Raw genomic sequence first — 27075 nt, 5'->3', positions numbered from 1 at the left:
GACGGAGCGCGGCGAAGATGGAGCCGGCCCGGGCACGGCGGCGGGGCGCCGCTGCCCCGAGCCTTTCGCGGCTGCTTGCCCGCGGCGCGGCTCTCCCGCTCCGTTTTAAGGTAACGCGATACGACGCAGGTGGCAGGTGGCCTGCTGGGACCTGCGGCGCTTTCTGTTCGCACAGAAAAGCGCTGGGTAGCGACAGAGCTTCTTGTCCTTGGTGCTGGTTCTGTCTCCCAAGCAGTGCCGTACCCAAGTGTCTCACAGAATGGGGATTCATAGGGATTACCTGGAAATGGAGCATCAAGAGAGCCAACCTCGGTTTCCACCATACCGGTAGAAACTTCTGATGGGAGGAAAAAGTCCCCTCCTTGTACAATGCTGAGGAAAATAAATAAGCTGAAACAGGGGAGGGTGTATCTCTACCTTGTGGCAGGGTGTGGAAGGGGTGCTAAAGGGACGGTGCTGGGAAGAGCACCGAGAAGCAGCTATGTCGGTGTTGGTGTCACCTGCACTCTGTGCTGCTTCAGGACTTGGTGCAGTGCCTCTGCCCAGCGCTGCCCTGCTGTGCGTGGATGCACCAACTTGTTAGCAGTGTCTCAGAAGCATTCTTCTGTCTCCGTTGCGTGATGTAGCCTGTGGCTATTGGCAATGGACTGCTGTTTTGGAAGGCACAGATTCGACAGACATGCAGGGCATGATCCCCAGCAGCTGTATCACAGCTGTGTATTTATTAGTGACCTGTCGGTTTAGGGACAGGCCTCCAAAGGGATCTCTAGGACCTTTGATGCTTTGAAGTGGAGTGCTGCAGTCTGAAAGGGCAGAGGAATTTACTTCCCAGTCACCTTTTATACTGCCATACCCTGATCTCTCGGTACTCGCCGACCTTAGTATTATCTCACTTGTTTTACTGACATAGGTTATTAATCTCAAGTCTACAAATGTGCGTTTTAGAAAACATCCTAATGCTGTTTGGTAGTCTCGTTGCTCTAGCGGTGTCTACAAAACAGGAAGTTATGACATCAGTAGAAAGTTAGCACCCTTCTTACATCTGTGAATGCGTGTCATGCGTGTAAGAGGTTGAGGTGTGCCTAGACAGACCATTGTGCCTTTCCTCTGTCTGACAGCAACTTGGGGTGCAAAGGCAAGAGTGGAGCATGGCTGAAAGTCTTGGTCAGAGTAGTAAGTTTAGGAAATAGCTTGGGAGATGCAGGAGCCCGTTTGCATGCAGACCTGGGAGTGAGCTCCTCTTTCCTCCATAGACGGACACTTTCTTAGCAAATCCATAGCACAAAAAAGTAGAGAAAGGAAAGATCTTTATCAAGTATAGTGTGGTATTTTTTGGATGAAGGAGCTGGGAAGGGAGATGTAACTCAGGTCATGCTCACAGAGGCTCCCTCTTCTAGTGAAGACAATGGAGCCTGTGATGTCCTGCCAGAAACATACACTGCCGAACGGATCAGCTGCTATGTTCTGAAACACCGAAGGGCTTTTGAAAAGTTATCTGTTTCTCTGGAATAAAGAGAAGTGTTTTCAGTCTGGATGTCATAGGCGCTTGACAAAATCCAAATGGAGAGGCCACTGTCATCTCTCCAACAGGAGATGAAGAGTTTTTTGTAACTATCCAAAACTTGGAAGAGTCCAGGTGACTGCATCAACAGCAGGTTTTCTCTCAATCTGACAGCATATGCCTTCTATGAAATGGTGAGGTTTTTTTGTTGGCAGTAGCTTAACTTTCTCAGGAGTTTGTTTGAACCAGCTGTTGCTTTGAATGAAGTCCAGGGAGAGTTGGGAAACGGCTCTTCTCACATCTGATGTGGAGTTAATTCTGGGTGTCATCAGCCTTTTTAGTGTGTCAAGTCCAGGAAAGTTCAGTCTCCCACTGTTATTCAGTGCTGATGCTGAAGGTAAGGAGCATGACAAGATGGTGGGGAACACAATCAAGAGATGTCAGCTTTACAGGCAGAGGGCCAGGTGCCCTATGGAGACTAAGAACTGAGGGTAAAGATCTTAAAACCACAGTGATGTAAATTTTCCAGGGTCAGAAAGAGGATATTGGAATTCCTGGGTCAACCGGATCAGACGATGTGAAGGGATTCCATAATGTGAATAAAAGTATCTGGCCCTTGTGTGTGTCTAAAAGGAGATCATCCGCTCTGTGTCTGCACTGGAAACCTGGTTGATCTTGCCCAGGGAAAGCACAGCAGACCTCCTTTGCTAGCTTATTCAGGAACATGAAAGGCAGAGTTTCTGGCAGTGGCTGGGAGGGTCATTATGCCAGGTAATGTGTTCTCACATACAGGGATATTGTGGCAAGCAGTAGAGTGAGAGGTGTTTTCCTCCTAGAAGGAGGAGGTGGTGACTATATGTAACAGCTTCCCTCCTAATCTTAGAAGAGCTTGGACTAGACAAACCCAAGCTGCTTTTTTCCTCAGTGTATCGAGCAGTTGTGTGGGCTGGGTTCAGAAAGGCAGGTTATGGGGTTACCAGGCTATTGTTATGGTTCTGGCCTCCCCAGGACTCTTTGATGCTTGTGTGAGTGGCTGGATATTGAATTCAGAAGCAGCTTCTATATCAGTGGTGCTTTCTCCATCTCCAGCATGGTAAACCTGTGGGACTTGAGAAGGAACTCTTTTCACTGCTGTCACAAAGACAGCTCTTGCATTAATGCAGCAAGCGAACTGTAAATTAAGTGCAGAGTGGTGGCAGCCCAGGAACCAACTGCGCTGTCTTGCTGCCTTTGCTTCCTGTGGCAATCCCTCCCTCTCTTTAAGGGAGCAATGAGTTGGGAATGCTCAGACATCTTTAAAACTGTGAGCCCCAGGTCTGTGCAAGAACTACCCCTTAAAGAGCACAGTCACAAAGCGCTTTAATATGGCTTCTGAATTTCCTAGTGCAGGTCTTGTGTGGGTACTGAAGACCCAAGATCATCTTGGGCAGCAACAGGGATACAGCCAGTAGGTGTGACCTCCTTGGCATTGGGCTAGGGTATGTGTGCATAAAGCAAGCAAAAGAAAATGGGACAAGAAGTTTTGCTTTGGGAGGAGAAAAAGAAAGACGAAGCAAAGTCAGTGTCAGCCTACAGCTCTTCAGATTTTTAAGAGTAAGACACACATCCATTCTGTCAGAATACTAGAAAAAAGGTGAACCTTCTTACCCCTTTTTTGTGATGGAGATGGTGATAGTCAACTTTGTGTAGGTCCCACATAGTCTGTTGGCTTAAAGGACAATGTGAGTTATGGGGGGAGAAGAAGAGAGGGGAGAGGGAAAAAAATCTCTTTTCTCCCATTAAACATGTAAGTGTTCAGGTGTTCTGGTTTGCTGTCCTGCATTTCCTCCATTCAGGAAACTGAGCCAGAATACTGTTAGGTCTCACTCTGTGATTGTCATGTCCTGGCACAACACAGTAGCACTGCACAGCTGGGGACTCTGAAGATCTTGAGAAACACTTAACTGGGTCAGGAGGCCGAGATGACTTTATTGTAGCCATCAGATACTAGTGTCATCATAATTTCAGAGTATCTGAAAATCCAAGGGAGAGACAAAAATCTCCACTAAGAGAGAAAAGAGTGAGAGAGGAACATCCTTAACTTTTCACACCAGAAACTGAAAGTGCTGTTTCTGCTTTGGCCTGGTGCTGGGAGGTAGCTCCCAAACCTCTCATCAGCTCTCTAGCATTGGTTGGGTTACACTTGGAAAGTTCCCCCGCATGCATGAGAGCTGCTTTATGCATGCGGAGGGGAAATGCTTCCTGGGTGTGTGGGGGGTGTTTTTTTTTTTTGTTTAAAAAAAAACACAAAACAACAACAAAAAAAACAACAACAAAAAAAACAATGTTACTCCCTCCTCCCTCTTCCTGTTTCTTATGCAGACTGGCAGTTGCAATCATGTCTGGGCGAAGTCTGTCCTTTGTTTGCTCTAGTGTTTCACCAGACCAACTTTCTTAATATATACATTTTTTTTTTTAATCTCCTCATTTGCTCTCTGACTGCCACGTCGCCAGAACATTCATAGGGCAAGGTGGTGTGAGGAACTGCCAGGAGCGCAGGTGTGGGTTGTTTGTGTCAGCTCTCAGTGACCAATCCCAGGAAAAAAAGAAGTGCATAGCTAAGAAATAGTTATATGATAAGCAAGTGTGTTTTGTTGTTAAGCCATAAGATAAGGATCTGTTTCAGGATGCCTTTTCCCTGCTTATTGTTGCACTATGCATGTCACTTGAGCCAAGTACCTTCCACCTTCAGCACCTCTAAAATGGAAATAATACTTCATGATAGTATTTTTGACTGAAGAGAACAAAGCAAAGTGAAACAGTTTCCTTTGCTGGATGGTGCTCTTGCATATTGATGTACTAATCTATAGCTAATGAACAATTCACTGTGATGTAAAAGCTTAAAAGAGGATCTGAACTTAACCACAATTTTAACCACAACAGTCTCAGAGTTTACTTCTTTACTCTTTCAAGGAAGGGTCTTGTGCCTTTTAAAAATAACTCAAACAACTAGAGGCAAAGCCAACATCTATATATAATGTGCAAAACCTACAGGAAGACCATGTAGGCTGACATGATGTCACTGTTTTTCGCTGCCAGCCTTTCACTCTTAAAGGCAAAGACACTACAGCAGAGCTTTGTGGTTTCATATGTGATTGCACAAACACTTCAGAGCTGTACTCGGGGTCACGAGGCTGCTGCTGTTCTCTAGCAAGCATAGCTCTGTGGGAGAGGTGTACTCATGGACTAGAAGTGGTTAGCTGGACACAAAATCTCTCCTGTTGCCACATTTAATGTTGTTAAATCCCTTGCCAGGCAGGGTTGGAAGAGGCCTGCTGAATACAGTATCTGTTTGAGAAGAAAAATAGCCTATTTAAATTTCAGTAGCTGAACCTAATTCCGATGCAAGTGTGCATGCATATACTTGTGCAGGATGAGTAATAAAATAAAAGACAGGCCTCAGAAATGGGGCTTCATATTTAAGCCAAGACTTTTAGCAATAGATATTTAGCCTAAAGCCCTTCCAAATGCACAGTGTGGATGCAAGCACGCGTGGGACCCTTATTCCCTAAGCAGGGGGCGAGGGGAGTTGTACTGTTAGAAAGCACTTTTACGCTGCATCTACCATTGCATTTGTACTGAGGAATGTTTGTTTGCTTTGTTTTTAAAATAAGTTGCATCATTTCAAATACTGATGCTATAGACAGGCTGACAGAGAATGGAAACTTAATGTGTAAACCTAGAGCTCACCTTGCTGCAGTAGGAGTGTCCGGACGAGCAGGTTAGACTCTGAAGTGCTGGCACAGAAAGTCTGAAAAATGGCCCTTTTTTGTCCATGGTAAACTTGCCAGTGGAAGAGCAGGACTTCATCAACTTTAGAGACTGTTAAATGTTTTCACAGATTCCAGTAACAACAGTTTAGCTGGGCTCAAGGAGACCCATTTGTCTGGCTAGTCTTAGTAACAAGAGGCTAAAGTTGGATTGATTTGAGACTTCTCCAATACCATCTGTTCCAGGATCAGGCTCCTCAGGTGGCCTTTAACAGTGAACAACTGCATGCTTTCTGGTTGGGTTGCCAGGTGACAGATGTTTGTTAATCTTGATCTAGCTTGTAATTGTATGCTTTTTTGTTTGATTATTCTAGTATGCACAAAAGTGTTGCAGAACTTGGATCTCCCCAGCTTCCATCTAAAACTTTAGCTTACTCCTCCTATCCTAAATAAAATATGAGAAATTCTAGGGAGAAGTAGTGATAATCAGAATGGTGGCTTAGGGGTTCCTGTTTGACCGGTCCTGCCAAACATAAACAAAGGAAAATACCGAGCAGCAGTCCATACTTTGGGTTCTTTGTATATCCGATATGCATGTAAACAGCAAGAATGGAACAGTATTAGTATCATAGCTCCTCCACTATCAGAGTACCTGGCAGGATAAATTTGTAGTTGCTCTGTGATTAAACATATAAAGAATAAGCCCACAAAACAGCACTAGGTTCTGAAACAACTCTAAAAGTTCTGCAATACCTGGATATTGTGCTGCAACAAGTAATGTTTGCAAGAGATACATGGAGTACAATAATGTGGCCTCTTCCCACAATGTTTAGCTCTGCCCCAGGAGTTGCGTTAGTGCAGTGTTACTGGCATCCCAGTGATGTAAAAGCAACAACTGGCTGTTGCTGGTGTTTACTTTTTAGTAGTGAGTGTTGTCACCCTGTTCGCTCAAATAAAGCTTTAATTTGCTTCTCTGCAGGCAACATGGTAGAGTGGTGTTTACCCCAAGATATTGACTTGGAAGGCGTGGAGTTCAAATCCATGGCAAGCGGGTCCCACAAAATCCAGTCAGACTTCATGTAAGTATGTCTGAGCTATACTACTCCTTCTTGTTCCTCTTAGCTGTCCATCTGCACCACCATCCCTTAGTTCAAAAATGCAAGAAAAATACCACCCGGGAAGTTAAGCTCCTGCATTAAACTGCTGCTAAACTGTATCCATCTGAGCCAAAGATACTCTTCCAATACTCTCAACATCACATCAAATATCAGCTAGCTATATGGGATCTCCTATATGACAACTTTAGCCGTGGAGGCCAGCCAGCAAATGGGGGAGGTCAGCTTCTCAGTGGTATACAAATATTAATGCATATTGCATGGCAAACTTTGGGGGCAGTCAGGAAAGGCCTAGGGTGGAAGAGAAAGAATGGCAAAACTGAAATAGGAAGGATTTTGCAGGGAAAGGACTTAGAAAAAGGTTCTTAATTCTGCCAGCGCCTTTGGATCCTTTTAATGTTGTGATAACCATCCTGTTCTTTGTTTGCTTTCTCCTTTGCTAGATCTTTCTTACAGTGGAAAAATGTTAACTGGGATTTGTCTCCACTCCCATGTTTTCAATAACCCACTGTTGCAATGCACTTTCCTTTCACTTCCAGGAATAACACTTATTTTCTCAAAGGCACGTAGACTTTCCCTTGCACTCAACTAAAGTATGTTTCCAGGTGCTGGCACCCAAAATATGATTAGGTAGCTAGACTATATTCACAACTTTAAGCCAGGCAGGCTCTTTTTCCTTACAAGAACAGCATTGTGTTGACAGGATCCTGCATCCTCTGTTAGACTTTCCTTCTGAGTACTTTCCTTACCTGCTGTCTCACTGAGAGATGTATTTGGTAGGGGCTCTAGTGGTAGAGGCACTGGGAACTCCTGGCTTGAACATGTTGTATTAGTCATCTTCCCAAGAGGGCTGGAACACCTGTGGCCTGTTGTCTGCCCTTTGAATACCAGGGTGGGATTTCAGGGATTTGCTTAAAGAGTGAACTTTTCTCCTGTGTTCCCAAATCAGTAATTTTAGTGGCTGGTTACCTTTCTCTCTTCCTCTTCCCTCTTTTAACATTAACTTTTCTGTCAAATATTTGTCCCTAGTTATTTCCGGAAAGGACTCTGTTTTGGCTTGGCCTGCTTTGCCAATATGCCTGTGGAGAGTGAGTTAGAGCGTGGTGCCCGCATGAAGTCTGTGGGGATTCTCTCACCTTCTTATACCCTGCTGTATAGGTACATGCACTTCCTGGAGAACCAGGTCAGGTAAGTTGCCTTGCGGTATAGGACTGGCAATGGCCAGTCCTACATGCACCTATGTACCTGTATGGAGCTGTCTGAAAGTGTATGGGTACTAGGATGCTGCATGGCTACACTGTAGACTGTTCTGGTTGTTTGTGGGACATGCTGTCTGTTCCTGGGAAAGGCAACATTGCCTCACTGGATAGTGATTTTGGATGTGACAACCTGGGTAGAATGCCAAGTTATGACTTCCTTGATTGACGACTACTCTACAGAGAGAGCACAGACTCACGTCTGGGGAAGGAAGAAAAAATCCATGCGCAATGGTCTGTTCATTGTGTTGATTACTAACAGCCTAGTCAAATGCTGTGCAAACTACTTATTTTGAAGCACTGGAGGGATACAACTGTCAAAGGGAGAGCTGGGAGAACAAGGAGTTCCTCTCTTCTCCTTCTGAAAACTGGTTTATGCTTCTAAAGCTATGATGGTGATCCTGCCTAGGTATATGCCTCTGCTGTGTTGAGTGGGCTTGGCAGGAGGAACTGGTGATGGTAGAAGGGAAAGCTATTCCTACCTGAAAATTTTTTAAAACAGGATCAGTCCTGTGCATGGATCAGCTTACTGTCTGCTTCAGTCCTGCCCATGTTCTTTGACTGCACTGAAAGCTGCATTACTCCTAATGCCCTCCTAAGTCTGTGCAACTGAGGCACCCAGAGGTTCTTTGCTAGCTAGGAAAGCAGATGTCAGCTGGGGGCAAGAACACTAAATAGGTAGTCTGCAGATGCTACAGACCTCCTCTTTCTTCCTTTCTTTTCCAGACACCAGCTGGAGATGCCAGGGCACTACTCCCATCTAGAGGCATTCTATGATGACAAGAAAGGAGTCCTCCCTGCTGGCAAGGACACCCCCACCTCTCAGCAGCCTGTCCACTGGCTGCCATCCATCCACAGATACATGTACCCAGAGATGAAGGTGAGGCAGGTGCTCTGAGGCTTGCAGGGATGTGTAGTGCACTGCTGCTTCCTACTGGTGTATAATACTTCTTTATATGCAGTCACTCCAGCACTTGTAGGCTGCTTTAGGTAAGATTTTATTACTGGGGCTGAGTGTTACAAGCTGCAGTTCTCTGGCATTGATTTGTGCTGGTCTTGCTCCCATGTTAAGCATCTGGGCCTGTGTCGCTGTTTCACCTCTGAGCTGTTTTCTCCCTTTCCCTCCACCTGCAGATCACACATCCTGCTGGTTGTATGTCTCAGTTCATCAAATTCTTTGGTGAGCAGATCCTTGTCCTCTGGAAGTTTGCCCTGCTGCGCAAGCGCATATTGATATTTTCACCACCCCCAGTTGGAGTTGTCTGCTATAGAGGTATGTTTTCAGGGGTATCAGAGTTCTGAGCAACTAGGCTGAAGAACTGCAGGAGTGCCTGTGGGTACTGAAGGGATGGAAGTGATGCAGGCCTTCAAAATCCATCACAATCATTCCTTGCGGAGATATTGTTGGGCCTGCATTTGTCCATTTCCTACAAAATACTTTTCTTCAGGCCTTTCTGGGAAGAACCTACCTGGTGGTACTGTCAAACACAGGAAATAAAAGCACTGAATGAATCTGTGGAATCTAGAACATGGGATTCCTATGGGAAAACTGGTCATTTCCCATCCAAAATATGGATGCCCACATGAGAAATTCTGGTGTTCACAGAATTGCACTGCTGTAACCACTGCTTTCATAGGAATTTGCAGGAGAACTGGGAAAGCAGGGTTCAGAATGCATTTGGAGGGAATATTGAAAGCATCTCAGCATGTACTTCTCTTGCCTGCAGTGTACTGCTGCTGTTGCCTTGCCAATGTTTCTCTACCTGGTCTTGGAGGAACTGTACCAGAGTCCAAACCATTCTTCTATGTGAACGTGGCAGACATAGAAATGCTGGAGACAGAAGTGTCATATGTGGCCTGTAAGTATGATGGATCAAACGGGACTTTTCTAGCTTCAGGTTGCAAAATGTCTTGAGACACCAGACCATAGAATAAAATTGAGGGTGCCATGATGAGAAATGACTGACTTCATGGAATGACTAATAACAAAAGCAGGAGAGAACAGTTGGTCTGCAGGGAAAGCAACATGCTTATTTGAAAATCATCTCTCCCAATTTTGGCAGGTACAACAGAAAAGATCTTTGAGGAGAAACAGGATCTCTATGATGTCTATGTGGACAACCAGAATGTGAAGACATATCATGAGCATCTGCAACCACTCCTGAAAATTAACAGTGCTGATAAGGAGAAGTATCGACGACTCAATGACCAGAGGTAATAATAGAGATCTGAGTGGCCCTGGTCCTTGTTGGGAGAGCAGTGCTATGTGGAATGGAACGGACACTGCTCCTTTGTATTTTTCTCCTTAATATTTTTGAAATTTCCTATTACTTCAGCTTACCTCTGAGATTCTGGTTCTACTGTAGCTGACTGGTATGAGAGTCTCTGGGCCCTCTGCAAACACATGATCACTCTGCTAGTGAACTGATGGAGCAGACAGAAGGCAGGAGGAGAAGCGCAGAGGTGGTGACTTGTTAATGACTTGTGATTGACTGCTCAGTAGCAGAACTGAAAACATAGCCCTGTAACCTGATTTCTAGTCCAGTGCCTTATGAAGGCTACCTGGTTGCCTCAGATATTGGGGCAATGGTGCTAATCTTGATTTGTCCACAAGAAATGGATGCAAAGTATTCTGTTATAACTCTTGCCTTCTGATATCGCTTTGAGGTTCACTGTAGGTAGGTGCATTTAATCTGTCTCCCTTCCCCCAGGCAGATGTTAATGTATTCTCAAGAAGTTGGTGAGGACTGTAGCTCCTGTGAAGAGGACCTTTTCATTTTGTGAGTGGATACATCTACTTAGTTGGTCACTGTTGTACTTAGAGAACCTCTTTCACTGATTTCATGTTGCCCTGGCTTGGCATACTATGAAACATCATGGTTAACATACTTCCATAGTCAGCTCTGAGTTCCTCCAAGGATCCTATAACCAAACTGGCTCTTTCTCTTTACATCATCTTCTTTTCAACCAAACGCAGCCATATTAGTCTCCACCAAGGTCTTGTAAGTGCTGGGAGGAAGAAGAGAATTTTTAAAACACAATCAATCAGAAATGAAAGAATCCCCTCCCATTTTTGAAAACATAAGCACCATAGGACTTTTCATGCAAGAACACTTGGCTCAGGAAAGCACAGTGTCTGTAGGAAGCAGGTACTGTACCATGCTGTGGAAGGTACAACGTGAAGATAAGAGCTGAATATGAAGGCCTAGCCATTTATGTGGCTTGGGAAACAGAGGAACCAGAACGGGGTGTAGAGTATACGGTACAGAATTAGATGAAAACCACACCTATACCAGCTCTGAAGCCCTTCACTGCCTGTTGCTATTGTTCACAATCTATAGCAGATGAGAAGCAATGGGATTAAATTGTGTAAAGGGCTGTTGGGGCAGAACTTTCATTGTTGAGCTGCTTAGATGTAGTCAAAGCTCTTTTTAGAATAGCCTTGCATTTTTTTAGGAAAGCAGAAGGTGAAAAGTAGCTCTTTCACTACTGTGTTCTGCTCCAGTAATGGAGAATTTATTTACCCAATGACTTACCAGCTGGGTGAAAACATTGTTTCCTCCTCTGTTTTATGGGAGCTACAGGTCTGATGTCTCCACTTAATTACCACAAAGTACACATTAGCTGATAACGTGGCTTTCTTCTGAAGAGGAAAATGCCTAGGATAAATCAGCCAGACCGGAGCACCACTGTAAATTAAAAGTTACTGCTTTAGCTCTGTTCATTTCAGGTCATCCACAGGGTGGATGGAAAACTACTACAGTACCACCTTAATAAAGTGGGAGCTATGATTAAAGTGGGTTAAATGCAGTTTGGGGGGGGCTCTGCTGCCTGTGTGGTAAATATGTTGTCTTTTTTTGGTCCTATGCCATCATCTCAATTAACTTTATCCTATAGGTTTTTCATGGAGCAGAACAACCGGATATTTCAGACGCTGATGGAGGTGTCAGCCAGCCAGGACAAGACATTGACAGCTGAGCACGCACGGGGCATGGGCCTGGATCCCCAAGGGGACCGAAGTTTCCTTATGGACCTGCTGGAAGTATATGGCATTGATGTTATGCTAGTCATTGACAACCCCTGCTGCACTTAGACCAAGGGCACAAGAGATGGGGAGCAGAGATGATGTTTTAAAGACTACCAGACATTGCTTAGGAATGTCACTGGAACTCACCACAGCCACTGGACGAATCTCATTTTATTTAATAACTTTATACAAAAGTATTTATAATTTTAAAACAAAATGTGATTTTTTTTTTTTTAATTTTCTCCCCCTCACCTTCCCCAAGGAGTAACTGTTCCTGTTTGTTTTTTTTCATCATCTCCCTTTTTTTTTCACCTGTGTTTTTTGTTTGGTTTACATAGGACTAGTGGCACCTTTGCACCTCACTGTTGCCAGTGATAGCTAGATTTTGAATGCCTGAGGGCTGAAGACTTCAGGAAAGCACTTTGTCTGATGGGGTCCAATGTGAAATGCTGTAGCTGAGCTCTTAAGACTTGACTGGAATTTCCACCCCCCCCCCATCCTTCACCCTTATACTTGGGGACTGAAGAGAGCTTCAGCACAGGCTGTTAGTGGCCCAGTCTCATAAAACATTGCTGTCCCCACCAGTAAATATGGTGGGACAGGCAAGTTAAACCAATGATAACAGAAGTGGACTCCTTAAACACCACTCACCTAACTTTTAGCAGCTGAGTTGGAATAAAGCCACCCCAAGTTTGGGGTAAGGGGAATGCTATGAGATCTTACAACGTTGCTTACCAGAGTGGCATAGTTTCACTTCCAGCATTTGAAGTGGTATAAACTGGCAAAGACTTATACCCATTTTATAGCTGGAGAAGAGCACCATCTCTACTTAATCCCTCCTTCCACTTCCTCTGGTTTTCAGTTGCATTAAACCTGCTGCTTTGGTTAAAAATCTTCAAACCAGCAAGACAGACTCCCATTGAACAGGGACCAACGTCACTGAGCCACATTGCAGTCACTGTGCTCTCCAGCCTCTACTCAGAAGGTGCTGGGCAGGACTGGATTGAATAAGTATGGGTTGAATAATGTATGATCTAATATCATTAGTGCTTCCTTCTGTAGCAGCCAGTACTTGTCACGTCTTTACTTTAACACTGTCTGCTGCTCCTCCTTTGTCAAGCAGCCGTCATCACTGCCTGCTGCTGTCTTCATCTTTCAGTGTGAAGTAGAGAGCAGTGTGTGACCTTTCAGCTACAGGACTGGAATGGCTTTATTGTTTGCAGGAGTTCCCTAGGAGTTTGGCTCAGCTGGTAGAAGCAATGGCTGACAGTAAGGCTTTTTTCCTGGGCAGAGAAGCTGTAGAACCAAGTGAATGGCATTTCTCATTCTGCTGCAGGGGATAGAATGGGATTCAGTTCATGCATGCAGGGCCAGAAGTTTCCCTCCAGAAAGGCTATTCCTGCAAAGGGTGCACCCTTAGCCGTGCTTAATCTAAGGATGGGACTGTAGGTTGCAGGTGTGACTTGCTGCTTTGTCCAAAATCCTTCAGCCAGTAGTAGCATCAGCTCTAAACTAAGTTTGTCCTGGGCTATAGCTGTAGCTACTTAGCTGCTGCTTCTGCCATGGCTACTGTCAGCACCTTGGAGCCTTTCTGCAGTTTGTAGCAGTGCAGATTGTAGCTGCTGTATCCATTTATCCTAACATTTTATAGGGCAATATAGAGCCTGAATCACCTAAGTCTCACCTACTAATCGTCTTAACACAAGCAAGTGTTTTCCAATCAGACCTTCTGTGGACTGTCTTCCTCTGGAAGGAAAGAGGTTGGCATAGGCTGTTTTTCCTTGAAGACTATCTGCAGCTAATGTGTAGTTTAGCTTACTAGGGGTTCAGAGGTTTTAGAGAGGTGTGGGATCAGAGGCCTCACAAGGCTGACTGCACAGTTCACCAGTATGAGCATTAGCATATACTACAGTGTTGTGATCTGCCTGTCTTGCTTAACAGTCTTTCCCATGCCTGCTTTTTCAGGGCTTTGGATATTTTTCTACAGGAGAAAACATGCTGCTGCTTGTATTGCCAGTTCCTCGCAGCATATTCATCCTTAGAATGTTGGGAAACAAGAAAAAAGAAAGAAAAAGTGGAGCTGAACAGTGTGAAAGGGAAAGATCAGTCTTTTTTTCCTTGAGGAAAAGGCTTTATTTTTAAATTGATACCTCTGGTATAAAGGTGACCCATAATCTCTGTGCTTTCTTCCTCTACTTTAGTTAACATGTTGTCTGCAGTGAAGACCCATGAGGAAGTATGGCAGGCAAGGTATTGCTGTGACTTAACTTCCTTTAGATATTAAAAAAGGAACTAAAACTAGTCTTTAGAAATTCTTCCTCTCATTGTTTAACCTGTTTGCTACTTAGTTTAGCTGTGGTTAGCTGTGAATGGCTTTTATTCTCCTTCATGTCAGTAATTCTTCTGTTGAACTGAATAGGAACAAGCCTTTAATTTGTGTCTTTGAAGTTTTACAGCCCACTGCAGCCTGAGTCTTTCTAACAAACTGCATTAGAGCATTGTGTTCACAAGCTGTCAGAATATCAGTTCTGTGAGACAGCACTGCTAGAAACCATCACGTAGAACATCCTGAAATTATTAAAATTTATTTAACCTCTACTTTCCAGAAACTGTTAGTGGGGCCAGTAGGTTTTCAGTTGCTAGCAACTGCACAGGTGCAGAAGTATACAAGCAAGGAGATTACTGTAAAAGTAGCATCTACTTTGTTGCAGCCTATTTTGCTTTTCTTTGTAATTTTGTTTCTCTACAGCTTCTCTTGGAAGGTGACTGCTACAAAAGTCAAGAAGTATCCAGACAGAAAACAGAACAGAGAGGCCTCCCCTGTCCTGGCTCTTCTTTGTTTTGTTCTCTGCAACATGAACTCTCCACCTGCATAGTCTTCTTAGAATAGAATAGACATTGCTTTTATTGCTGCTGCATGTGGAAAATCCTTGATAAATAGGTATGTAGCATGAATAGCTACAGCTTGGGCTGCTAAGGCTTGTTTAGCAGGCTTTTTTTTTTCCCCCTAGCCTTGGAACCAACAATACTGAGCATTCTCTCTCCCACAGATGATTCTTCAGGGTTCACGGTAGATCAGTCATGTTAAAGTGTGAACACTTAATCCCCTCCTTGGCACTTAATAGTTGCTTTTTTGAATACTAGCAGCTGGAAGGGAGTCAGTTATTTGGTATATTTTGATTTAAAAGAGGAAGGAAAGTGTGGCGTAAGGTAGGATATTGCTGATTACTGCAAAATCCTCTTCTCCATTTGCAGTACTTTGCCTTTACAGTGGTGCCTTTAATTTCTTTGGTATGTTGTCTCTGGGCTGTTGCTGGTGATCAGAGCCCAGGTTGAAAGGTGATTACAATAACCATGTATACCCTGTGGTCTGGTAGACACAGTCCAATATTAAAGTAATAGTACAGCCATTACAGGTTCTCAATTTATACTTGCTTGGGTTTAAACCCAAGCGAGGAACAGCTTCACAGTAGCATTTTATCTCAAATTTGACTAGAAATGTGTAATCAAGTACTGAATTATTACTACTTGTACTATTTGGATTGGAGGGTAAAGCTCAGGAGAATAATGAAAGCTACAGTTTTTTAATCTGAACAAGGGAGACACTTGAATCATGGGAAAGTCTTCCCACTACAAGGTTAGGCCAAGTTGGAGTTAGGCAGTTTTGCTAGTTAGAGTTGACTACAACCAAGAACTGGAACGGATACTAGGCAGGGAGGCATTTCACTGAATTCAAGTTTGGCTTTGTCCTAAAGACATGCAAATACCTTATTTTCTAGCATAAATGGAATAGTTATTCCAATGTATGTTAGAGCTAATGATCATGTCTATAATAAGACATGAGCTCTCCTATCCAGAATAAAGTTTGCCACCTTTTCAAGAGAAAGCAAGTAACTTACTGTGCTGCTTATTCTGTAAAGCATGCTTCCTAACCACTGAAGAGAGGAACAGATAAGCAGTCTTCCTTAACAAGGTTGTGTGCTACTTCTTCCATTTTAAGAACTGCCAAAGTTGATGGGCAAAAAGCTAGGTGTAGCTGTGGCCCTCTGTGGCAGGGAGTGGTTTCTGGAATAGCAGGGCAAAAGTACTCCTTCACACTGCAGAAGTCTAGATACAAAGCATGCATCCTAACCCAACTTCTCTCATCATAGCTATTGTTTCTAAGTTAGTTGCTGTCTCCTTTTTCTTTCAACACTAATGGTCTAGTGATGATGGGAGAAGACAACACAAATGTCTTTGCGAGAGCCTGGAATGTACTGACTTAACAGAATATCTGTCTAAAACAGAGGGGTACTAAATGCCTATGAACCAGGATTTCAGGTCCTGGTTAATACAACATGCCATTCAAATGGAAATGTTTAATTGTGGTTAAAATAAACAAATGCCTTGGGCTGGTCCATCACTAAGTTGTTATCCTTCATTTTTATTTATATTACAGTATTTTAAGACCTTCTAGAATGGGGTTGTAAGTTGAAGCCAGGATAAGTGTTTTCATGAGGGGGACCCAGAACTCTACTCTTCCTTCCCAGCTTGGAGTTCATACAAAGAAAGCTGCATGTCTTGATGGCAGAGAGAAACATATGAACTGAGTCCTTTCCTCAGCCCCATAAATTGTGGGTTCAACCGCTACTTATTTTCTGTAACATTTTCCTCACCTACCCACACTGAATAAAATGTTGGCAATTCAGAGGTCTAGAAATACTCAATACTGGGATTAAAAAGAAGAAGGAGGGGAAAAATCTCTTTAACAGTAGTTACACCAGCTAACCAACTTCTGGGGGTATGTCTGTTTAAATATCAGCCTGTATCTCAGACTATCATTGCTACTTTAACAGCAAAACAGCATTAATACCAGTTCTGGAAAGAACTCTTGGTTACTCTCAAGCAAGGAATCACACTGCAGCAGAAGCCATGCTTCTGAGTCTACGGAATGTAGTTAGTCATTTTCCCCTTAAAATGATGCAGATAAACCAAAAGCTGGTTCCTATCATCTTTGCCCTTAGAGCAGGCTGGCTGAAGCTCAGACAGCTCTGATGTTATTTGCATCTTGCAGATACAGGGTTGCTCCCACAGGCACAGGCCTGTGTAAAGAAACTGCTTACTGAAACACAGGTATTTTTTTAAATACAATTCAAGCTTACCTTTCTAAATGGCTGCTGCCTTGTCTTTCCTGCCACTGGAGCAAAAATATTGCTAATTTTATTACAGAAGCATCAGCTTGAGGAAAATTCAGTTGGCGAGAACTGCCACTGAGTTGGAATAAGCCAGTGGCTGCAGAACAACATTCCAGGTGTCTCTGGCAAGCAAGAAGAGCAGAGCTCAGCCAACCTCTTCCTCAGAGAGCAACCCAGTGGTCCACTGGGCACTCCTAATTGCTGCAGATCAAATGAAAGACAGCACAAGACAGGCTCTGTCACAAGCATAACTATTAAAAAGACTAGCACATTTCTACTCCCCCTACCTTAGCCAAGAAAGGGACAAATGCTTGCCGTAATAGCTTATTTCCTGTTCCAGTTGCCTTAGGTAATTAGTTTCATCTTACTATTGCCCAGGGAAGGCAATATTCAGTTTGGTTAGAGCATCACTCAAAAAACCCAACACTTTTCCCCTTTCAAAACATTTTTTCTCTAGCAGCTCTCCAGTAGAGGATGCTGTTGGAGCAGCATATAGCCCTTACAATGCTGCTAGAAGTCAATTCAGTAATGTCCTTATTTTGACAACAGCAAAGGATCAACAGATCATCTTAAGCTAGATCAGAACATAACAGGAGAGCTGTATACAAACAGTGATCACATCAGAGAAAACAAGGATTGATTTTGCTCTCTAGTAAGCAAGGGAAAAATCAGGTAAACTCGTAGATTACATTACAAGCAACACATAACCTTGCAAAAGTTAACAGTATTTCCTTACAGCAATTAAAGTGAAGCTATAAACAAAAGCTCAGAAAAGCAACAAAGCTAATTACAGAATTGGGGCTCAAGGGGATGCCGTAGGTTGTAAAAGGAGTTATGAGGACTGTTTACAGTTAAGGAGAAGAGTAACCACACACGAAGACTAATAAGTCATTTGGATGCCTTTTGTTGGATTACTACAGGAATAAAAGTAATACTTACAAAAAAGGTTCATTTGACTTGTTAAAGAATGTTTCCACAAGCTACTTCATATAGCTTCAGGTCAAAGATGACATTTTCCAGTTTGCTTCTGTGTAACATACCTAAACTTGATCAAAAGATTATATTTCTACAATATTATTAACTGGAACTCTGTGCTGTTGAATCTGGCAAGATGCAAAAAATAACATAAGCGTCTATAACAAATCTATCTTAATGAGCCACTCAAGAAATCAGTAAGTGGTTTCAGAAGAGCAGGACCTTACAGAAGTTTGCAGATCATCAGCTGATGTAGGTTCCTTGCGCAGGTTTTGCTGTGTGAGGACTAACTGTGAGCTCAAACTACATGAATTAGGAAAAAAAAACACAGTAAAATTCGATTTTCAGACTTGGAAATATGCAAGCTGTAGTCCAGCATACCAGAGGAAGCAGATACATACTGGGAGTTTTTAAATATCCTCTGAAGCTTTTTATCACTGATCTCTAACTTGTTTTGTGACAGAGTAGATAACCAATCACCTGTTTTAATGTGGCAGTTCCAGCATTTCATAATTTCCTTAGCATTACTCCCCCAAAACATTTTTTTTCCATGATCCCAGATTTCCTGAGATTTATACATAGGCAAGGCAGACCTTAGCTCTCCCAACACAAGGACAAGTGTGCTTTCATTTTACTTTAATATACAATTGCAGTAAAGTAGCAGCATCTGGCACACAGCACTCAGCCTGCAGCGCTGTAAATGGAACACTGAGACTTCCTTAGGGGGAAGAAAAAGATGCCATCAAGTTAACATTCATTTCTTAGAGTCTAATTTGCACTTTTAGCCCCTTTGAGACTTGCCAAATCAACCACTTCCAACTTTGTGCATAAAGTGGCCAAATGATTCATTAGTCTGGAGGGGTTAATCAAGTTAGTGAGGTCTCATGTGCCTTGAAGAGAACCTGATAAGGCTGGTGAACAGTGGTCCCTTTGACATGAATTCTCATTGAACTGCTGCATGGAGCATCTGCTCTCTCCTTCTGGGATCACAGAAGAAACGGAGTTTCCGAGGTAATAGCTTCACCTCCACAGGCATAGCTTCATATTCCTCATTGTCAATGCCAAAGGATCCTTCAGTGCCCTGTGTACAGATAACACTGCTGATCAGGGTTAAACATCAAACAGATTATTACAGCAATGCTGTAATACTGATACCCAATTTTACTAATAGGCTACAGTTGGATATTTTGCTGAGTGTTAACCAAGATGACCCTCTCACTATGCCTTCAAGCTTATTTGGTTTCTACAACAGAGAGAGAGCTATCCTTCAATGCACATAATATATTAACAGTCTGCTGCATAAGATGTTACCTCACCTAGTTGCTAATTGGTGATAATTAAATGTTAGAGAGTTTTAATGACCCACATTGTTTATCCTGAAAGATTCTTTGCTATTGGAACTATAATTATATCCACTTAGATCTTCTTGGTCTGCCAGTGGTGACACAAGCTAATCTGCAGAAGTGCCTGTTAAATAACTCCTATTAAATCCATGTCACAAACACCTTTTGGTATTGTTTTACTATATTGATCTGAAACGTGAGATGCAAAGTAATTCACAGGTCAGGAATTATTCAGCAGTAGAATTTTCTTGGGCTTTTTTTTTTTTTAATGCTGATGAAGTCACTAATAATTAAAACCATTCATCAAAATGGCAGGTTGACTTTATCTAAACAAATCTAGTGCCTGCTTTGCATGCACTTGCCTCAAGGCAGGGTTGTGTCATATGGCTATTCAAACTAGCTCCAAATGAGCTGGAACATCAGAACAGCACAGATTGGAAAAAGTAGCATAGGTCCCAGACGCCACAGAGCTGTGGCAGTCCACACATACCAACATATCCTGCTTTTTTGCAAAACTAGTAAGGCTCATCTGAGCTGCCTCCAGTTCCTTTATCAGAGCTAGGTCAAGAAATCCAAGCACAGCACTACATCGTGCTATGCACAGATACCCTGTATGTCTCAGCAGCAACTGCAGTATGAAGACTTCATTTTATATCACAACCCTTACTCAGCTGCATTTAGCCCAGCACTCCAGAGTTTACTTATTTTTTCAGAATCACAAAACTGCTGTGATGCTGACTTGACGCAAGTATTAGGATCCTGGCTAATCATGATAGTTCATGATTTTCTCTTTGTAGCCACAGACTCTTTTGCCTTCTGGCATGTTCTACTTCCCCATAAAATAGAATTTTTTTCATCAAATGATGTGAGAGCCATATATCATTTGAAGATAGAAATGATCTACGAGACTGGCTTAATCTCCTTGCAAAAGCAACAGTCCTCCCCCACTGCTCCAATAACAGCCTCTTTTTCCTAAGACGCAACAAAAGACTAATCTAATCTACATAGGCAGGTCACAGTTTTGGCTTCTTTCTCAGTCTCACCTATTCAAAGTCTTGAGAAACTTCCCTACAGTGATCTGAGTCCCACTGCTTTGTGTCACTCTCCCTTCCTCCATAAGGCTTCTCATATTTGATACCTTCTTCCCTACAGCTTAATCCCTTCTAGGGTAACAGTTTAAAGGAAGAATTCAGTCTTCAAAATGTAAGGAGAGAGTGTGCGTATGCAATGCACCTAAGTAAGAGATCACCCCCTGCAACGACCACCACTGTCTACATAAAAGCGCTGTCACTGCTCACTGACAGAATAAAGCTTCCCCTGTGATTTATAGGCCACTTAGGAAATTCCAGCATGTGTCTTCAGGTCTGGGACTGTCTTGCTGTGCTTAGAAACTGTGTCTCACCAACAGTGTAATCACCTATCAAACTTGGAGTAGAGATTTCTTAATGCGCAGCATCAGCTGGTATCGGAAAGTAAAATGACAGAGATTTCCAACTCCCTCAACTTCTTACCTCTGGAAGCTGCAAGATGCACTTGCTGGCCTGGATACACTGACTCCCTTCAGGACACATTTGTGGATCACTCATCTTTTGACTTCTGTTCAAACCAAAAGAAAGGCAAGGTAAGGAGCAGATTCTGTCAGAAATAGCCATCTTTAGCGCTGATGCATCATTATGGTTTGGTAAATCACTATGGGTTTGGTAAATTTAAAAGTTACGTATATACGAAAATACTTGTCATTTTAAGTGTCAGAGAGTAAAACGGACATTCTTTCTTATGCAGCAGTCAATACACATGAGTATTCACAGACAGCCCCGAGCCAATTTCTACTCCATGTCTCCCTAAACATATCTGAACATATTTCTATAGCACAGTTTTGTGCTCCTCACTTACATGCTGAACTGTACAATTCCTGCAATGGATTGCTACTATCTCCTCATATCCCAGAAACACACATGATTTACCAGCAACCTAAAAAACTCAATGAGAACCACCAATAAAATCAGTTACATTCAACCCCTAAACAATCTTAAAAATAAATAAATAAATAAATAAATAAAACCACTTCTCACATCAATACCAGTCAGCATAAAGTTTCTTACTAGTTGCTTTTAAATTGTTCTTAAGAAGAAACCTCCTGAACATTATTATTTTATTGATTCTAAAGAAAATGCTCCCTTTTGTCAGTTATTCTTTCTCTTCTGGTACCTGTGAAATTCTTATTTACATACTGTATTTAGAGAAGTGATACATTCCTACTCATGTTGATGTGGAATGGGAGGACAAAGAGGGCAGTTGCCTGTCTTAGAAAATCAGTGGCACAAGTGTAATTTGGTCTTTTTCAAGTCTTAGGTTGCTGTCCGGTCACTGGCACAACTGTTAAAGAATAGTAGGTTGTGATTCCTTTTGTACTTAAGGCATGCTGCCTCGGGGTCAGCACAACCTCTCTTGCACACACTGACCTACTTCTATCTTCCTCCCGACTGAAAACACACATAACCTTTTGGCTGACCTTTGACACGGTGCCCCGCACCCCAGGCAGTAACCCTTCAGTTTGCTCCCTTCTCCACACAGACAGCAACACTCCATAAGCAAACAGGACAGGAAAGAGTTACAGTATTAGTATATCACAGCTCTCAAGCATGGCAGAATAATCACAGTCCACAGATAGGCAGTATCAGCTGTCCTTACCTATTCTGTCAGGCACAGGGATCTCTAGCAGACTGATGTGAAAGGAGAGAGTATCTAAATAGTCTCGCATTGCTCAGAAAAAGTAGTCATAAGAACAGGTCAGAAGAACCCTATATACCAAACATCCATGCCCTCAGGAATGCAAGCTCCTCTTAAGATTGCAGGAAATCCCAGAGAAAGAAGATGAGAAGGTTGAAACAGGGGAGGATAACCAAAGACAAAGAAAAGCTAGGCCACCAAAGGAAAGGGCATGGGAGGATGGAAGCAATATTAACTGTGGAAAGTTTGGTTTTAATCAATCAAATATGTATACACTAAAAGATTGGTGAGTGAATGTGACGGAGTTAAACATCCTTCCAGCTGTATGAATTATAAATCGTTGATGGCATGCTATACTGTCAGTTTATACAGTGCTGTACAAACAAGCAGCAAGATTCCCTGCTTAAGGTTAACCTGTTTCAGGTTTAACATATAAGGTCCTAGATATTGCACACTGATGAGCAAGTAGATATTTTGGTCCATGAAGTTAAATGAGCCTCTACATAGGTGCAATTATGGGATCAAGGTGAGCTCAAAGACAAGACATAAAACTAAAGATCAGTCAAAGGAGAATGCTGGAAAAAGCAAATAGATACAACTCCACGTAAAGTTATTGCTTCTCTAGTGACTCTCTATTTTTATACAGAAGATAACAAGGATCAGAAGTCATTTGCATTTGATTGAGCTCTTTACTCAAAACATGACAGCAAAGTGAAACAGAAGCAAGAACAAATTCTAACAGCAACAGTTTCAATTGATCACTTGATCCCATTCCACACGCTGAACTACAAAAACACAGGCAAAGAGAGAACCACAACACCTACTGCAGATAGCACACACAATTTTCACCTAGTTCTCACTGACAGAAGTGGCCAATGTGAAATGATTCAAAGGAAGACTGTAACCAAAAGAAACGGTCTTCTACACTTTAGCTGATAACCACATTCATGCCCTGGAGAGACAGCTCTCCATACTATCACATACAGAACCTCAAGCTGGCTAGTGGGATGTGGATTACTGTTGCTACACTTTATATTTCCCCCTTTCCTCCGCTCCAGCACTTTGTAGTAGGCGCTACAGTGAAACCATCTGTTCTTCCCCCACCTCATCTTAAACATCAGCTCTACCCTAGCTGCAGTTGCTCTTGTTCACACAAATCTGATCCATAGCCAAGGGGCACTGTTGTAAGACTGGGATGACCTACTCCTTTCTTTGAAACTCAACATCATTTGCCCTCCAGCACTCTGATGCATTCCCCCCTCTCAGTGCTGCCTGAACCTGCATGCTAGTTTCCCACAGGATGTGTGGTTCCTCTGTGCGATCCATCAGTTCTGATCAGTTCATGGCAGTGCCCTCCTCAGTTTGAAAATCCTTAATACCTGCATCAGAAACCCAGAAACCTTGGTAACCCACCAAAATCTGGTGAGGTTCAAAACTATGCATTAAACAACAAAGCAGCTTCTTTATACACTTTTCCAAAGACAAACACTACTGATGCTGGGCAGTGTGGACCCTATAATAATGGGCTTGATTCAAGCCTAACTGCCAAATGGCACTGTGTGGTGAAGAGGCCTCTGAATACCCTGATTTTGCCTTGCAAAACAGGGTGCATTTTTTCTATCCTGACTTCTTTCTATAGGACTAATCAGTTGCCCCCACTCCCAAACCTCCCTCGTTCTCTTTCGTCCTTATCCATAGCCTTTTGGGCAGAGTTTAAATCAAAAGAGCTCATTTCTTTGAATGTTGCTTGAACAACAGCTCAAAGCTTTTGGTACTGCTTCTAATTAGCTCTAGCCAACAGGGCACGTTAACACTGATCAGGGGCTTTTTCTGCATGACACTGTTCTTGCAGTCAGAAAACATGACATACTACTGGGTGAAGCATGTCCAGTCCACATGGGAGACACTCTCTACAGTATGTGCATACTCAAATATCTCTCCCTTAGGTCACACCAAATCTCCTTCTTTCCTTCTATAGTCTTTAAAGCAAAGATTTCAGTTCCAAAGCACCTTATAGTCCAAATGGCTGGTGCAACTTAAATGCAGTAACACCTGATCCACTGTGTATGCATAAGTCAGAAGACCTATTACCACTAAGGCTTCTGGGATGTGCAAATAAGGAGCCTGCTGCTGCTATTAATACCACAGGCAAGACACACATGCAGGAATTATTAGGGCAATTACAAGCAGGTAGAAAAAGCATCCAAATCTTTCCATCTGGTTTCACTAGAGGGGGCCCAAAGACTTGAAAACAGAATCAGCAAATAAAGAGGTAAGATGATAGAAGAGCAGACTTGGACTTAGTAGGAAAGCCTATTGACAATAACAAGGGCATTGAAGATGTGACATATTTGCTAGTAGGACAGTATGGAGGAGATGGGAAAAGCAGCTCTGATTTGTGTCTGGTGACCTACTTAAAGTGCAGGAGAAACAAGCACATTTCAAGACAACATTCCAAGCACAAAGAAGGCAACACGTTTTTACTCTATGTGCTGCTTATTCATACCTGTAACCTCCTTGCTTCATATACAGGCAGCACTAATATATTTGCTGAAAGTCCCTCTTTAAATGTGCATCTTCAAAGAGTCCTTCAAGCTCAGGTCCCATTTCTGAGAATAGTTACTGAGCTAAGGGAGCTCTTCACTTAAAACCAGAACCTGCCTTGTACAGAGTTCTAAAATTCCAAGTACCACTAGTACAAACATATCAGCTCAGCAACCCTTCTCTCAATCCACTGAGCAGCTAGAGCCAAAAGTGCCTGGTGGCATGGCTACTGCCTTTACGACTGTCTTTAAAACTCTGGGTTACAATACTGTCATCCAAGTAGCACTGATCAATAGCAGTAGGGAAAAAAATGAAAGGTATAGAAAACTCAGAAGTTATGAAGAACTCCAGGTAGATTGCTCTGCCTTGTTTCCAGAAAAGAGAAAGTTAATAAGAATTTTGAAGAACAGAATTTGTAATCCCCATGAATCATTACTGATTTATATCCTTTGCAGCCCTCTGCTTCTGACTTGTGCAGTACAGAATCAGAGAAAAGCATAACAAAACCCCCAGAAATAGTTTTCTGACTTGTTCAGAGAATCTGGCATCTTTTGGCAGTCTTCCCATACTCACCCTCTGTTTACAAACTGTCCTTTGCTGACAGTATCTGCTTCAATGCAAATATTCATGAAATCTTCAGTACGCTATGGAAAAAGATTTAAAAATCAAAGTTAACATTTCAAAACATCACACCCTTGTTACTGCAATATGTTCACAAAATGCCCAGTGCTTTGTCCCACAAAAGGAGGCAGATGATGTATTTCCGGTGAGTTTTTTTTTTCTCTTGACTTGACAGATTCAAGTTATAAATTATAGCTAGTAATTTCTTACTGAAGACTATTCACTTCTTGAAATAATGATTCACACAGCCTGCTTCTTGTTACATTTCACACAATTATTAAAGAAAATGAAAGCAGATCACTTGGGTTTATCTGTTCACAAAGATTTTCCATGATCCCAAGCAACAATACAATAATGCCACATTTGGCAACCAAACACTACAATAAGAGAATTTTAAATAATACAAATTGGAAGTCAAAGTGTTCTCAATATTATCCTTTTAAATTCCTTATTTAGCTAGGTTTCTATTTGCTACATGCCCTTAAACCAACTATTCAGTAAAGCTTTTGCCAGGAAAGCATTATTATTTATTTATTTATTTAAGTTTTTTTTTAACATTTCTGCCCGGGCAAAAGTCCTAGCACAGATGCAATCAAAAAACAAAAGTTAAAAAAAAAAAGCATCTATTAGTATAACTTATTTTATTTATTTGCCATATCTACAATAGTAGGCTTGGCACTACCTGAGCTACATCTCTATAGCTTTATCAGGTCCTGTTCAATAGCACAGGCTGGGCACAAATCTGAGGTGAGAGAAAGACAGGAGTGGCTGACAATACTCAGCAGACATGCCCCGGTGTGGATTCCAGAGAGCCACTGCTCAGCTTTGATGGCTGCAGGGACAATGGCTTCAAGAACAGAAATAAGGGGCAGATATAAGAGGATCCGTACCAGTAGAGAAAAGATGCAGTATCAAGATACTTGCAGCTCAGGAAATAGAGAAGTGCAGCTGCCTTAAGGTAAACTGGTCCATTTTCCCAGGCTACAGAAGAGAACTGAGAAAGAATCTTACATGGCTTTCTTCTTAAATACCAGTATTAAAGTGTCATTACTACACCACAATGCATCTTAAAGGCATGAGAAGGGAAAGAAAAAAGGACATAAGGGCTAGTATGTGGTAATGAGACAGTTTTTCAAATTATGGTAGGTCTGTTTTTACTTTACATCATTGACTCTAATCCAGTTCAGTGACTAAAACCGTTTCTATTCAAGGGACTCTCAGAAACCATTTGCCCATTCCTGGATTCAACCAGGGGCCCTGACATGCATCAGGTAACAAGTTTTTTCTATGTAGACACAAGAACGGGAGTTTAGCAAGAAAGGAAAATTGTGTGGCCAGGGAACATTTGGAATCCATTTGTACTATGGTCTTACTGTCAAATCGAGCTGTCTGTTCTGAGTTGCAATGGAAAGCTCAATGGTGGATATCTTCAACTCTTCCCAGTTGTCCTGGGTTACCTCCTGGGGGATTTCTGTGAATCCATACAGGAAGATATCAGTAAGTAGAATTTAATTACACAGACCATCATTTCACTGCTGTGAAGCATGAAACATCAATAGCAGCCACCAAAATCACTTTAATCCATTGTTACCACTAGCTTTGTTTCTTTTAAACTTAAAAAAAAAAAAAAAAAAAAAAAAAAAAAAAAAAAAAAAAAAAAAAAAAAAAAAAAAAAAAAAAAAAAAAAAAAAAAAAAAAAAAACTTAAAAAAGGAAAAGGGAGGTTGGAAGCATTGGAAAGAAAACAAACAAACAAACAAACAAACAACCCCAAAACCCCTCAGCATTCATACAGTAACAGGAAAGATGATCAAGCATATTACACGGCAGCTCTGTGATTCCTTGTGCCCATGGATTAATAAGTCTCCTGGGCTAGTACTACAGAAACATTTGAGAAACACAAGAAGTGCCGCTATCAAAAAAAAAAAAAAAAAAAGAAAGAAAGAAAGAAAAAAAAGCTAGGAGATCTGATGTTTAGGGTGCTGCAGAAATATGTATTTTCTATAGGAGAAAGCCCCAGAGTTCAGTTCTCATATACAGG

General features: G+C 42.2%; 2 protein-coding genes across 6 annotated transcripts in view; one reads left to right on the top strand and one right to left on the bottom strand.

The window, feature by feature from the left end:
* The first annotated feature begins 5271 nt into the window (after positions 1 to 5271).
* Positions 5272 to 16050, top strand: KIAA1147 (KIAA1147 ortholog). 2 transcript variants are annotated; one of them, XM_026083881.1, is made up of 8 exons: positions 5272 to 6329; positions 7395 to 7553; positions 8348 to 8501; positions 8756 to 8894; positions 9349 to 9480; positions 9685 to 9835; positions 10333 to 10401; positions 11519 to 16050. In XM_026083881.1, the coding sequence occupies exons 1-8, from the start codon at positions 6028 to 6030 to the stop codon at positions 11712 to 11714; spliced, it is 1302 nt and encodes a 433-aa protein (XP_025939666.1). In that variant the 5' UTR covers positions 5272 to 6027; the 3' UTR covers positions 11715 to 16050. The 2 variants fall into 2 exon arrangements, with proteins under 2 accessions (XP_025939666.1, XP_025939667.1); XM_026083882.1 differs by lacking the exon at positions 10333 to 10401.
* AGK (acylglycerol kinase) overlaps positions 9845 to 27075 on the bottom strand; it is a 43872-nt gene continuing 26641 nt past the window's right edge. The window contains exons 12-18 of one of the 4 annotated variants that reach the window (XM_026083883.1): positions 26409 to 26506; positions 24988 to 25058; positions 20652 to 20736; positions 17762 to 18878; positions 16790 to 17023; positions 11158 to 11310; positions 9845 to 10630 (exon numbers count right to left, since the gene is read on the bottom strand). In XM_026083883.1, the coding sequence (XP_025939668.1) occupies positions 18741 to 18878; positions 20652 to 20736; positions 24988 to 25058; positions 26409 to 26506 (392 nt within the window). In that variant the 3' untranslated portion in view covers positions 9845 to 10630; positions 11158 to 11310; positions 16790 to 17023; positions 17762 to 18740. The remainder of the gene's footprint in view (positions 10631 to 11157; positions 11311 to 16789; positions 17024 to 17761; positions 18879 to 20651; positions 20737 to 24987; positions 25059 to 26408; positions 26507 to 27075) is intronic. The other 3 variants (XM_026083884.1, XM_026083886.1, XM_026083887.1) reach the window with 3 other exon arrangements.

The sequence above is a fragment of the Apteryx rowi genome, unplaced genomic scaffold (genome assembly GCF_003343035.1).
Source record: "Apteryx rowi isolate R43461 unplaced genomic scaffold, aptRow1 scaffold_62, whole genome shotgun sequence".
NCBI classification, from domain to species: domain Eukaryota; kingdom Metazoa; phylum Chordata; class Aves; order Apterygiformes; family Apterygidae; genus Apteryx; species Apteryx rowi.
Note: the sequence above shows the minus strand (reverse complement) of the source record. Positions and strands in the feature narration are given on the sequence as shown.

Coding starts and splice junctions, on each gene's coding strand:
- KIAA1147 (XM_026083881.1), top strand. CDS start 6,028: ATGTTTGCAAGAGATACATGGAGTACAATAATGTGGCCTCTTCCCACA. Junction 7,554..8,347: donor TTCCTGGAGAACCAGGTCAG/GTAAGTTGCCTT, acceptor TTTCTTTTCCAG/ACACCAGCTGGAGATGCCAG. Junction 9,836..10,332: donor CGACGACTCAATGACCAGAG/GTAATAATAGAG, acceptor CCCTTCCCCCAG/GCAGATGTTAATGTATTCTC.